This window comes from Anolis sagrei, chromosome 2 (assembly GCF_037176765.1).
Source record: "Anolis sagrei isolate rAnoSag1 chromosome 2, rAnoSag1.mat, whole genome shotgun sequence".
In the NCBI taxonomy this organism is placed as follows: Eukaryota; Metazoa; Chordata; class Lepidosauria; order Squamata; family Dactyloidae; genus Anolis; species Anolis sagrei.
Window position 1 is genome coordinate 179,318,979 of NC_090022.1, and position 14,499 is coordinate 179,333,477.

The following is a 14,499-nucleotide window of genomic DNA, read 5'->3' on the forward strand; positions in this document are numbered from 1 at the left end:
TAAAATCCTACATCTTATTCACTAGTCTTCCAGAACTGTACCTTACATTGGAAGACTTACCTTCTCAATGGCAGCTGCTGAGAATCACACTGTGGAGGTGACAACAAGCAAGCAAACAGCCAGGTGCCTGGAAGGAAAAATACCACGGTGTCTACCTAATGCTGGAAGTCTGCTGCTACTATATAAGGTCTCTCCTGGAGTGTACAAACCTCCAGCAGAATTCCCTTTCCCAATAGCATTCGTAAGATGTAACCACTCTATTGATTTGACCTCACCAGAACTGGAAATAATAAGAAGGGAGGGCAGAAAGGACGAGCAGGGAAGCATAAAACCACGGCACTAGGAGTAATCATATTATAACAAGATTAAAATAACTCCACTGACTACCAATTAGTTTCTAGGAAAGATATAAAGTGTTAGTTGCTACCTTCAAAGCCCTACTTGATTTGGTAGGCTTGATAGGTTACTTACGGGACTTCCTTCTCCGATACTAGCCACTATATATACACAGGCCCTCTAGGGAAACGTTTGCTTCAGCCACCCCAAACTAGGCTGACAACTATTATCTATAGGACATTTGCTTTGGCCACCCGTAGACTGTGGAATGACCTGCCAAAGGAAAGTTGACAGCTGGATATGCTCTTCGAGTTTATAACAATAGTAAAGGCCACTCACTACTGGCAGATCTATCCAAATGATTTTAAAATTATCAGTGTTCAATTGAGTGTTTTTGATATGTATACATTGGTTGTTTTTAAAGCATTCTTTTAATTAATGTTATTTGTTTAATCTGTTATTATTCCCACCTCAATCCTTAGGGAGATAAATGATTGATGATAATGATTTTTATGATGGAACTAGCCGTCCCCTGCCATGCATTGCTGTGGCCCAGTCTGTGTATATGTTCTTTGTGTGTGCATATGTGTGTGTATATATTTGTGTATATGTTTATAAATGTGTGTTTGCATACATGTGTGTGGTTTTTATTTTTATTTTTTGGCTCTTTATTTATTTATTTACAACTTTTATATTCCGCCCTTCTCACCCCGCAGGGGACTCAGGGTGGATTACAGTGTACACATATATGGCAAACATTCAATGTCAATTTTGACATACAACATATACAGACATAGACAGAAGCTATTTACCTTTTTCTGGCCGCCAGGGGAGCTGTCGCTTTCATCGTCCATCTGCGACACTGATGAAGCACTTCCGCATTCCCCGCATGCTTTTTGCTGGAGTGCTTGCTGGAGTCTTTCTTTTAATGGCCTCATAAATTAGTTAATTTAGCCTCCCCACACTTTAAGGTGGTACCTAATTTTCCTACTTGACAGATGCAACTGTCTTTCGGGTTGCAAAGGTCAACAACAGGCTACACAATTGGTTGGAAATTCACTCCAACCCGGGCTGGCTTCGAACTCATGACCTTTTGGTCAGAGTGATCTTAATGCAGCTGACACTCAGCCAGCTGCGCCACAATCCCGCCACAATTTAAGTCTCTTCCACTGTGTATCCCAGTGTTTTGAGTGTTGGTCACTCGTTGGCCTGATAGGTGTATTGTGTCCAAATTTAGTGTCAATTCATCCAATGGTTTTTGAGTTATGTTAATCCCACAAACACACATTACATTTTTATTTATATAGACTAGCCCTTCCCTGCCATGCGTTGCTATGGCCCACATGGGGGTTCTGTGTGGGAGGTTTGGCCCCATTCTATTGTTGGTGGGGTTCAGAATGCTCTGTGATTGTAGGTGAACTATAAATCCCAGCAACTACAGTTCCCAAATGTCAAGATTATATTTTTCCCAAACTCTACCAGTGTTCACATTTGGGCATATTGAGTATTCTTGTAGAGTTTGGCCCAGATGCATCATTGTTTGAGCCCACAGTGATCTCTGGATGGAGGTGAACTACAATTCTGAAACCAAAGGACACTGCCCATCAAACCCTTCCAGTATTTTCTGTTGGTCATGGGAGAACTGTATGCCAAGTTTGGTTCAATTCCATCATTGATGGGGTTCAGAATGCTCTTTGATTGCAGGTGAACTATAAATCCCAGCAACTACAACTCACAAATGACAAAATCATTTTTTTGAGTGAAAGACATACATTTGGTTGTTAGGTGTCTTGTGTCCAAATTTGGTGTCAATTCGTCCAGTGGTTTTTGAATTCTGTTAATCCCACAAACGAACATTACATTTTTATTTATATAGATTAAGGTGGGATTTAGAAAATCTCAGGGTGTTGATTCTAAGACATGCTTCCCCCTCCCCCTATAAATATCTTTAAAATGGGGTGAATCTTATGATTAATGACATCTTAACAGCAAAGAAATACAGTAGTTTTAATCTCAAAAACAGTTGAACTGCCTAGAAATATTTAATTTTCTTCTTCAGAGTAGTGCAACTTTAAAATGCTTGCAGATATCCAGAAAGAATGTGCCCAAAGCTTGTGTCTTGCAAGCAGAATTAACCTTCTCTGTCAAAGGCCAATGTAATGGCTTAATCTTATAACTTTTGTAATCAAATTGATATGTGACTTCTGCTACTGAAAGAACTGCGGGTTTGGGGCCCAGAGTGCCTAGCTCCAAAGATCAAATGAAACATGGACTAGTTGAAAGTAAAGGAAATTCACTTTGGTCAAAGTAGATGCCAGAAGAGTGTGTGCTCTCAAAACTGACATGCTGCAATGAAAGCTCACAGAAATGTTTATAGGAAATTGATAGCACTTCAAAACAAAGGACTTTTGCTGCTCCGAGTGCTGATTGCCTGAATTAACGTGCCCCCTCCTAGAATCATAGAATCATAGAATTGGAAGAGCCCTCGTGGGCCATTGAGTCCAACCCCTTGCCAAAAAGCAGGAAAATCCCATTCAAAGTACCCCTGACAGATGACCATCCAGCCTCTGCTTAAAAGCCTCCAAAGAAGGGGCCTTCACACACTCTGGGGCAGAGAGTTCCACTGCTGAACAGCTCTCACAGTCAGGAAGTTCTTCCTAATGTTCAGATGGAATCTCCTTTCTTGTAGTTTGAAGCTTCTCCATCATCTTACTGTTGAGCTGAGTGCAAACTATTTTGTGTTTTGAACTCACTTTGCAGCAATTGAAAGTGAGGACAATGGGCAAAAGTAGAAGAGAGAAATTAGGAGAGTGTAAAAACATCTGAAACATGGCATGATGTTTCAGGACTGTCCTTGCCAAAACAGGATATTTGGAACGGAAGGCATCTAACTATATTTCTAAAAGCTCCACTGAAGTTTTAAGTGATTGCAATGTTAGACATTTGGGGACTGTTGGAAAATTACATGGGGGGGGGGGGGGGAGCGGACGACAGAATTCTTATTTGTGGGAAACAATGCTACTCAACCCCAATAAGATAACTACGTCCCTGCTCCATGTCAAGACTGCAACCCTGCACAACGTGAGACAATACCCCTTGGTCTGTCACAGCTGGAGTATTAGAAAAACTGTGTAGGCAACAAGACCTTGCTAACAATTTGTGTGCTAACTGCAGAAAGTGGCTCTGTCAATTTGCTCACCTACTACAGTGAAAGGGTCTTTGAGTGGAATTAGCAATAGCTAAACAATGGGATGTGAGTGATATTAGCAATAGCTGAAGCCTTTAGCAACGAAGGAGAAATGTACCCCTCCCTGTAGAAAAGGAGCAGAATGGAGGAAAATGTTTTAAAAACAAGATGTGACATGTAGAGGTCATACAAAGTTCAAGGTTTTGGTTTTTTGAAAAGTCGCTATATTAGCAAGCTTACATAGAAAGTTGGTTTGTGGTTAAGCACAAAGTCTGCAGGTGCGAGAAGGTACTTTCCATCAAGACGTTGATAGAACAGGAAGAGTAAAGATCAAAGTACTTTCCATTACAAAAATATTCTTGTTTACGTGATGGTATAAAGGTTTGTAAAAGCCGAGGAGATGCGTGACAGTCTGTGGGAGCACTTAGAAAAGTGCTGTCTGTTCGCCTCATGCTGATCAGCTTGAATAAACGGTGTCTTACCTGAACCTATTGGACTCTGTGGATTTCTTTGAAAAGGGACTCTGCACCCTAAACCCGTGATCCATTACAACAGTACTATCGGATGTGACTTTGAGTGAATCAAAGGGGTTGAAACCTACAGCTTCAGAGTCAGGCAATCTGTGTGCCCTCTGTTGATGCTGGATTGCAAATTTCAGCTATCCCAAAAAGGATGCTGGGAGATACAGTGCATCAGCCATAGGACCACAAGCTGCATGAGGAGCACTTGGTCATAAGTGTACATGATCAACTCGCAACATCAAAGGACTCAACAGAGCAGGAAAGTTTGCTTCTTTCTCATGAAATTAATTACCTATCTAGGGAATTGCCTACAATGACAAAGTTAGTTAATGACAAGATGTTTTTAAAAAGTATACTTTTTAGGGTAGCACAAAGGGCCTTATTAAAAGTCTGCAAAAGTTTCTAATACTGGTGGGAAGGGGGAATTTATTTGTAGTCTCTTGCGGAAAGCAAGCTGTGTTTTGGAAAGGCAAAGGCAAGTCCCAGAGGATGAGAAAATCTGGTTAAATTTAATGAGCAAGGGAAGCATAATCCATTTTTTCCCCTTTGAATAACAAGCACTCTTGTTTGTGAGGCTGAAAATGAAAACAGACCAATAAACAAAGCAGTAATCAAAGTGGTATCCAATTTGGATGGTCAACAAGATTTCCCTTATGTATTTTCACTGATTGACGTCTTAACAGATTTTGTAGATACAAAAATAGCTATCATGGGCTCACTGAACACATTCCAGTTATCACTGTTTCCAAACTATTCATATTTTGGCAAAAACATCATAGTTCAAATAAAGTATAATGGCAGTATCAAATGAAGGAAAGTTATCTTTGTGGGAAGACTGCACCAATGGTGGCTCTCTCTCAAGCTGAACGTTTCTCATTTCAAAGGACACTGCCATATAATCTAGGTTATCAAAGCAGATAATCCATATTATCTGTTTTCGTAGAATCATAGAGTTGGAAGAGACTTCCTGGGCCATCCAGTCCAACCCCCTGCCAAGAAGCAGGACAATCGCATTCAAAGCACCCCCAAAAGATGGCCATCCAGCCTCTGCTTAAAAGCCTCCAAAGAAAGAGCCTCCACCACACTCCGAGGCAGAGAGTTCCACTGCTAAACAGCTCTCACAGTCAGGAAGTTCTTCCTAATTTTCAGGTGGAATCTTATTTCCTGTAATTTGATGCCATTGCTCTGCATCCTAGTCTCCAGGGCAGCAGAAAACAAGCTTGCTCCCTCCTCCCTAGGACTTCCTCTCACATATTTAAATTAAATCCATATGCAAGAGGAGAATATGTAATAAAAAAGTCAATGTGCAGATTTGATAAATATGAATTTAATTTTTTTTGTCGTGTCAGGAGCGACTTGAGAAACTGCAAGTCGGTTCTGGTGTGAGAGAATTGACCATCTGCAAGGATGTTGCTCAGGGGACGCCCAGGGGTTTTTGATGTTTTATCATCTTTGTGGGAGGCTTCTCTCATGTCCCCACATGAGGAGCTGGAGCTAATAGAGGGAGCTCATCTGCACTCTCCCTGGATTCGAACCTGCGACCTGTTGATCTTCAGTCCTGCTGGCACAGGGGTTTAACCCACTGTGCCACCAGGGGCTCCATATGATATGTGGGAATGAATGGATGAATGGAAGGATCTATGGAGCTAATAATTTTGGAAACACCAGTAAAAGACCCAGGCCTGCAATGACTAACTACCTGCTTGCTGGACTATAATTAAAAGTTGCTAATGAGAAATGAAAAGTAAGCTCTGATAAGAACTGGGACAATGATAACAGAAATGTTTGCAACATTCCTTATGTTAAGAAGGAAGTCAACACAAGCCTTGTGTTTGTCAACACCAATCAAACAGAATCAACATCTGGCTAGGAAACTAAGATGGAGCCAAGATGGAAGACGTCTAAAATTAATTTACAACTTTGGGACTACATCAGCAGAATATTCCTATAAAAGACTCAGTCTAATAATGCTCAAAGTGTGGCAGACCTGAGGAGTCTGTTCCACCCACCTCTCTGCTCCACGGGAAGGAGAGAGATGGTGTATTTGGAGAGTGGCAGATTTGCATGGGAACACTCTGGTTACTTGGGGGCTTCTTTCTCAAGGGATAGGAAGAAGTGCACTTTTGGAGTCTTAGATTTTGTGCAGGGAGTCAGGTTCTCCTGTATGGAAAACTGAGATCTGGTCCTTGCTTAGGGAAGAAGTTTTGGCATTTGAAAGTTATGGAAGTTTTGGAACTATACGTTAGCTGGCTGCAGGGAAACAGGATCTGGCCTAACAGGTGCTTCTCCAAGAAGGAAGAAAATGATATGGTAATATTTGAATGCCAGAGGATGAATGCGGGTACATGTGGTGTGAATGCTGAGTGAAAATGTAATTCCCCTTTGTCTGTTAGCCAATGTACCTGTAAGTTGTTTGTGAATCCAAAGTAGTTGCATAGAATCTGTATGTCTGTATGTCTAAATATTTTTCTGTAATCTGATGTACCCTCTCACACTGGAAATTGCAATTAAAAAGAACTCATACTTTAAAGTTATTGAAAAGTCATTCATGACACAGCCACATCACACTGCACTTCTCGCTCTGCATGCTAATGAGCCGATGCTCAACTTTTGCATCCTGTTTGTTTTTGGATGCTCTGCATTATTTTAGGGTAGTTTTGCCTAACAGAAACTTCAATAGGCATGTGGTATATCACGTGGCTGCAGATTCGATGTTTCCTTTTTAAACACCATGAAATTATTGGCCATCAGCACAGTATTTAGTACACCTGCCCTGAATATCCAACTGGTTAAATTCATTTTATGATTCTGAATGCTAGTACTATGGTGACTTCTTTCTATTCAATGACAATATATTAACGTTCCTGCCAGGCTCACGAGCCAATCAGTGGCGATGATGAATGGTGTGCCAGAGTCAACCAGCGCACGGATCCTAGCCGACCCTGGGCTGGGTCAATCATTGCTCAGGGTGGCAAAAGTCCTTTGTTTTAAACTGCTGTCAAAGTCCTATAAATATTTCAGTATGCTTACACTGGATTTTGTCAGCCTTTAGAGGGCAGACTCTGCTGGCATCCTCTTTGGCCAAGGTGAATAAAAGCCTCTGTTCCTTTGCCTTCAAGTTGTAGGTGTTTCATTTGATCTTTGGTGCTTTGCACGCTTGTGATTCTTGCAACACCTGAAATCACTTAACACAATCCTCATCTCTCACAGAACCCATAGAGAAACTGATTTTATTGTGTTGTCCTGAGATATTTTTTAAATACATATGTGAAGAAATTCTAGTCTAAATAAAATTGAAAATATTTTACAAACTGAGTTGTAGGAAAGTCAGGGAGCACAGTAGATGTGCTTTCCTGGTCCTTAGTTTTTCCAATTTTTATGTGTCTTGGAACAGTTTCTCCCCGTAGAGATGTTCAATGTATTGGGTTGTTGTAGGTTTTTTCGGGCTATATGGCCATGGTCTTGAGGCATTCTCTCCTGACGTTTCGCCTGCATCTATGGCAAGCCTCCTCAGAGGTAGTGAGGTCTGTTGGAACTAGGAAAAAGGGTTTATATATCTGTGGAATGACCAGGGTGGGACAAAGAACTCTTGTCAGCTGGAGCTAGGTGTGAATGTTTCAACTGACCACCTTGATTAGCATATAATGGCCTGACAGTGCCTGGAGCAACTTTTGTTTAGAGGTGATTAGATGTCCTTGTTTGTTTTCTCTCTGTTGTTGTGCAGTTGTAATTTAATACTGGTAGCCAGATTTTGTTCATTTTCATGGTTTCCTCCTTTCTGTTGAAATTATCCACATGCTTGTGTATTTCAATGGCTTCTCTGTGTAGTCTGGCATGGTGGTTGTTCGAGTGGTCCAGCATTTCTGTGTTCTCAAATAATATGCTGTGTCCAGGTTGGTTCATCACCTCACCACCTCTGAGGATGCTTGCCATAGATGCAGGCAAAAGGTCAGGAGAGAATGCCTCTAGACCATGGCCATATAGCCCAAAAAAACCTACAACAACCCAGTGATTCCGGCCATGAAAGCCTTCGACAATACGTTCAATGTATTGTCGAAGGCTTTCATGGCCGGAATCACTGGGTTGTTCGTGTGTCTTGGAACAGTTTCTCCCTGTAGAGATGTTCAATGTAGACCTCACAACCTCTGAGGATGCTTGCCATAGATGCAGGTAAAACGTCAGGAGAGAATGCCTCTAGAACATGGCCATATAGCCTGACAACCCAGTGATTCCGGCCATGAAAGCCTTTGACAATACATTTTACAAACTGACTGCAATTTGGTAGGAATATTACAGGGTTTCACAAACTGCCCTGTGATTCAAGAGATGTGTTTGGTTTTTTAAAGCCATATCCTGGAAACCAATTAGTCATTTGGGGAACTGTGCAGTTTACTTAGGCCTTTGTACAAGCCATTTAGCTGTGAAGCATTTGCAAGGCTTGCTAATCAGGCCATTTCCCCTTTTTGTAGACTACAGCTAAAGCATTTACTGCAGAATCCATTGTAAACATTGCATATTGTTGCCAACAGATTTGCGCAAATGGGTGGTTTTTAATGTTGTGAAATGTTTTGTAACCGCAACATTAAGCAGTGTCTTAGAAAGATCTAACACATTTTGTGAATTTGTTGTTTATTTGTTCAGTCGTTTACGACTCTTTGTGACCTCATGGATCAGCCCACGCCAGAGCTCCCTGTTGGTCGTCACCACCCCCAGCTCCTTCAAGGTCAATCCAGTCACTTCAAGGATGCCATCCATCCTCTTCCTTTTTCCTTCCATTTTCCCCAGCATCATTGTCTTCTCTAAGCTTTACTGTCTTCTCATTATGTGGCCAAAGTACTTCATCTTTGTCTCTACTATCCTTTCCTCCAATGAGCAGTCGGGCTTTATTTCCTGAAGTATGGACTGGTTGGATCTTCTCACAGTCCAAGGCACTCTCAGAACTTTCCTCCAACACCACAGTTCAAAAGCATCTATCTTCCTTTGCTCAGTTTTCTATGTTGTCCAGCTCTCACATCCATAGGTTAGTACGGGGAATACGATTGCTTTTAACTATGCGGATCGTTATTGCCAGTGTGATTCACAGTATTTTGTGAATACATACACTTATTAGTTTTAAAGCAGAGCTTGTGCTGTCTTACTCATCCTGAAGCCACATCTGCCAGGAGGATTCACAGAATCAAGACAAATATGATAGAAGAGCTCTGCGGGAGCTTATATCTCATACATTTATCTCCAAGCCAATATTCCTCAAGTTGTGGCCTTCCTCTAATGTGTTTAATCATAGCCAGCACTGGCCATACCCATGAAGAAGATGGAAACGGCCATCCAGAAAATCTGGAATGTCCTACATTGGGAAAAAAACATTTCTGTGGTTAGACATCTTTTGGGGTTTGGTTCTTGGGCCCTGCATTGATACTAAAATCAATGGATGTTCAAGTCCCATTATACACAATGGCATAGTAAAATAGTAAATAAATAAATAAATACAAACATGCACTATGCAAAGTATGTGGTCCTTCCTGAGCAAAGCAACCACAAGCACATGGCTTGCGGCATCCCACTTATTACTGGAAGTCCAGTCTGTATTGTGCACTAGATGGCATTATGTCCCTCCAGCTTCCATGAAGGTAAAACCATTGTGTGACCTCCTCAAACTTCCCTGGATAAGCTGACATTCCTCCTAGCATCAATATTTTGCAGTATTTCCCAACTGTACACATGTACATGGAGAGGGAGTTTCCCCTTAACAATCCTGACTTAAGAGACATTCATGGAGAAAATACTGAATCTCAATGAGAAGATAATTCAAAGCCAGTTAATTGATTCTTGCCCTTCCAGTAGATGATTGATAGCAATTTGTCATCCTTCAAGAGGATACAGGCCATTCACTTTCCACTGTATCACCTACCTTTTTTACCCTGGCTTGCAGCATGAGACACGTCTTTCATTTTAAGGTCATTCTCTTGCTCTTTTCTCCTCCTTCAATCTTTTCTTTTTACTCAAAAAAGTGATTTGTAGACTAAAATGGAAAAGGTGGTGGTTCTGCTCCCACCACAACCAATGGAGAAACCCTTCAAGCAGAGGCAACACAATTCAAGCTCTCAACACACTGTGACAGACCAGTGCTATAGATTAACTTGTCATAATGTAGAATAGGATGCATAGTAGGCTTGGGCGGTTTCGTTCGTTAATTTTGTAATTTGTTATTAATTCGTATTTAAATTAGCTTACGATCCGATATTGAGCCATGCAGGACTACTGTGAGGAGTAATTAAAAATCGAAACAATTTTTCCAATTTATTTCATATTATTTCGTAATTGGTTCAAAATTGTTTCAAAATTGTTTCGTAATTGTTTCGTAATTATTTCCGTATGTCTGGTGCAAGTTTTATAGTTGTTGTTTGTTTTATCAGTGATAAAAAATAAATTATCACACCAACACTCAACAACAGAGGGAGAGGGAAGCTTCAGAAGTTCCCCCTGTCCCATTTGGAGGGTTTTTTAGCATACTGCGCAATCGCGTCCGCCATTAACGAATCGATTCAAAATTTACGAAATTTCGTAAATTTTGAAATTTTTTAAAGAAAAAATTCTGAATTCTTTAAAAAAATAAAACGCAATGCACCCCCTAAAAACGAAACGAGTTTAGAAACAAATTTTTCCGTTGTTACCCAAGCCTAATGCATAGTTTTCCTTGATGGTATGCGAATTCCTTTGTGTAACTACCTGTTCAGTAGTACAATCCCACGCAATGGAATAAACCAGGCATGGGATAAACCAGGCATCCCCAAACTGTGACCCTCCAGCTGTTTGGGCCTCCAACTCCCAGAAGCCCTGACAAGGTTATTCAATTGCCAGGAATTCTGGGAGTTGAAGGCCCAAACAGCTGGAGGGCTGCAGTTTGAGGATGGCTTTGTCCTGATAGGACTGCTGACCAAAAGGTTGTCGGTTCAAATTTGGGGAGTGGGGTGAGCTCCTGTCAGTTAGCTCCAGCTTCCCTTGTGAGGACATGAGAGAAGCCTCCCACAGAATAGTAAAACATCCAGGCGTCTCCTGGGCAATGTCCTTGTAGATGGCCAATTCTCTCACACCAGAAGCAACTTGCAGTTTCTCAAGTCGCTCCTGACACGAAAAAAGTACAAGTTACTACTCCCAGAAGCCCTAATGAGGCTGTTCAATTGCCAGGAATTCTGGGAGTTGAAGGCCCAAACAGCTGGAGGGCCGCAGTTTGAATGTTTTTACTGTTTTGATTTGATTTTGTTGTGTTGTTTATTATATTGGTTTTGTATTTTATGTTTTTGGTTTTGTTATGTTTCTGTATTATATTGTGTTTACTGTATTGATGGGCATGACCTTATGTAAGCGGCACCAAGTCCCCCTGGGGGAGATGGAGTGGGGTATAAATAAAGTTTTATATTATTATTATTATTATTATTATTATTATTATTATTATTAAGGATACCTGGGTTAAACCCTTGTGCTGGCAGGACTGCTGACTGAAAGGTTGGTGGTTTGAATTTGGGGAGCGGGGGGAGCTCCCACCAGTCAGCTCCAGCTTCCCTTGTGAGGACATGAGAGAAGCCTCCCACAGAATAGTAAAACATCCAGGCGTCTCCTGGGCAATGTCCCTACAGAAGGCCAATTCTCTCACACCAGAAGCAACTTGCAGTTTCACAAGTAACTCCCGACACGGAAAAAAAAAGTACACATTACCACGCAAGTCGCTTTCTTGGAAGACTGTCAATCAGCACATGGAGGCCTTTGCCATTTTGTGTTTTTCTACATTCAAAGCACAAGGCCGCAACCTCAACACTGGCAAGGTATCATGAAAAGAATAGTCAGCATTCTTTTACAAGCTTCACTTGTAGAAAATTTATATAAAAATAACCAAACAGGTCTCAATCGTACATCAAGGTATTTTTTCTGACACAGAGTATTCTGACACCGGGATCTGTCCACCTGGGCTGTGTCTCAGACCCTCTTCTCAAGGACTAACCGCTGCCGTCCCCTCCTCTTAGCAGATATATGGATCCCTGTATGGTACCGATTGTTCAGAGAATAAAACTTCTCTTACATAAACATGGATGTTAACACCTGCAACATTTTTTTCTAAAAAAGAGGGACAGGGGTGATGGGAGGACAAGCAAACTGACTGTTTCCATACTGAGTTGCCCATGCTGCTGGGAGTGGAGTTTACCCTTATGTCTTGCCACAAGGTATGATAGAAAAGACCGACATTGGAGAAAACCCCCACCCTCAAAACCTTGAGGACGGGAGAGGTCTTCTCCTCCCACCATGCTCACACCCAATGCCCTCTTTCCTACAGCCTCTCCCCTTCCCCACCCCGGCTTCCTCTGATCCCCCCGCAGGGTCATAGCTCGTCGCGGGCTGCGCTGTCGAGAGGAGACTGGAGCACATCAGTGTTCCTGGCCTCACTGCTCAGCTCCTGCTGTTCCTTCATCTTCTGGGACTTCGCCCGGTCCCAGTCGGTTTTGATGTTCTCATTGTCCCACACCACAGAGGTCTCTGTGTCACTGATGTAACCGTCGTCGCCTGTGTAATGAGTTGGGTAGACCAGCAAGGGCTCAACGGAGAAGGCCAGTAGGTTCCGATTCTCAAAGTGCTCCATGTAGTCCGAGCTGTGGGAAGGAGAAGAGGCAGAGGTGAGATGGAAAGAAGCTTTTCCCTTGCTACACATGTAAACTTATTTATTTACTAGCCGTCCCATTCCACGTGTTGGTGTGGCGCACTCTGGTGGTCATGGGGGTACTGTGTGGGAGGTTTGACCCAATTCTATCGTTGGTGGGGTTCAGAATGTTCTTTGATTGTAGGTGAACTATAAATCCCAGCAACTACAACTCCCAAATGACAAAATCATTTTTTGAGTTAAAGACATACATGTAGGTGAACTACAAATCCCAGCAACTACAACTCCCAAATGTCAAGATTATATTTTCCCCAAACTCCACCAGTGTTTATGTTTGGGCATATTGCATATTCGTGTAGAGTTTGGTCCAGATCCATCATTGTTTGAGTCCACAGTGATCTCTGGATGTAGGTGAACTACAACTCCAAAACCAAAGGACACTGCCCACCAAACACTTCCAGTATTTTGTGTTGGTCATGGGAGAACTGTGTGCCAAGTTTGGTTCAATTCCATCATTAGTGGGGTTCAGAATGCTCTTTGATTGTAGGTGAACTATAAATCCCAGCAACTACAACTCCCAAATGACAAAATCAATTTTTGGAGTGAAGGACATACATTGGGTTGTTAGGTGTCTTGTGTCCAAAGTTGGTGTCAATTCATCCAGTGGTTTTTGAGTTCTGTTAATCCCACAAACGAATATTACATTTTTATTTATATAGATTTATTTGCTGTGTTTGTATACTGCCCTTCTCAGCCCTCAGGAGACTCAGGGCGGTTTACAATGGCAAGGATTTGATGCCCAAAAACACCATAAAACATTTAAAAACATTAACACATAACATAAAACCATAACAACAATATTGAAACATAGATCATTTGCGTCTCTTAATAAAAAACATTGTCCCATCTCGTCGTCCAGTCGTTCCAATTCCTATGTCTTTTACCTTGCATTTTCAAATGCTTGCTCAAACAACCAAGTCTTGACTCTGATCTAATGTCCCCAGGAAGAGTGTTCCATGGATGAGGGGTCACCACTGAGAAGGCCATGTCTCTCGTTTCCACCAAACATTTTTGTGATGCAGGCGGGATCGAGAGCAGAGCCTCCCCAGACGATCTTAAAAGTCCTAGCAGGTTCATAAGGGAAGATGCATTTAGACAGATAAGTTGGGCCAAAACCATTTAGGACTTTATAGGCTAAAGCCAGCACTTTGAATTGTGCCCAGAAGCAGACTGGCAGCCAGTGGAGCTGGTGCAACAGAGGAGTTGTATGCTTCCCTGAGCATCGCTACTGTTAGTAATCTGGCTGCTGTCCGTTGGACCATTTGAAGCTTCTGGATAGTCTTCAAAGGCAACCCCACGTAGAGCCCGTTGCAGTAGTCTATACAGGATGTAACCAGAGCGTGGACTACCGTGGCTTGTATTTTAACTATACACAAGTGTGGGGCTTCCTAGTGGGAATGGCTATGTTTTCATCATACTTTCTACCTATGTCTTGCTTCCAGTAGGTTGTATGTGTATGTATGTATTTGTGCGTGTGTGTGTAGTAGTAGTAGTAGTAGTAGTAGTAGTAATAATAATAATAATAATAATAATAATAAGATGTAGAACAATGGAGACAAAAGATTTGGAATAAAGCAAGGTCAATGCATTCTGAACTGTCAAAAGTCCACATATGAAAATGAAAGTCTGTGTATATATATGTACACACACACACACACACAAACAGGCATTCTAACATCTAAAAATCTAAACCTTTCTAGTCAGGAGCATATCAGATAAGGAATACTCAACCTGCATTAACTTTTTTC

General features: G+C 41.7%; 1 protein-coding gene across 1 annotated transcript in view; it reads right to left on the reverse strand.

Annotated features, from left to right (window-relative positions):
• Nucleotides 1-11,901: 11,901 nt before the first annotated feature.
• The window catches only part of COLGALT1 (collagen beta(1-O)galactosyltransferase 1), a 39,581-nt gene continuing 36,983 nt past the window's right edge, over nt 11,902-14,499 (reverse strand). The window contains exon 12 of the mRNA XM_060763113.2: nt 11,902-12,683. Within this exon, the coding sequence (XP_060619096.2) occupies nt 12,416-12,683 (268 nt within the window). The 3' untranslated portion in view covers nt 11,902-12,415. The remainder of the gene's footprint in view (nt 12,684-14,499) is intronic.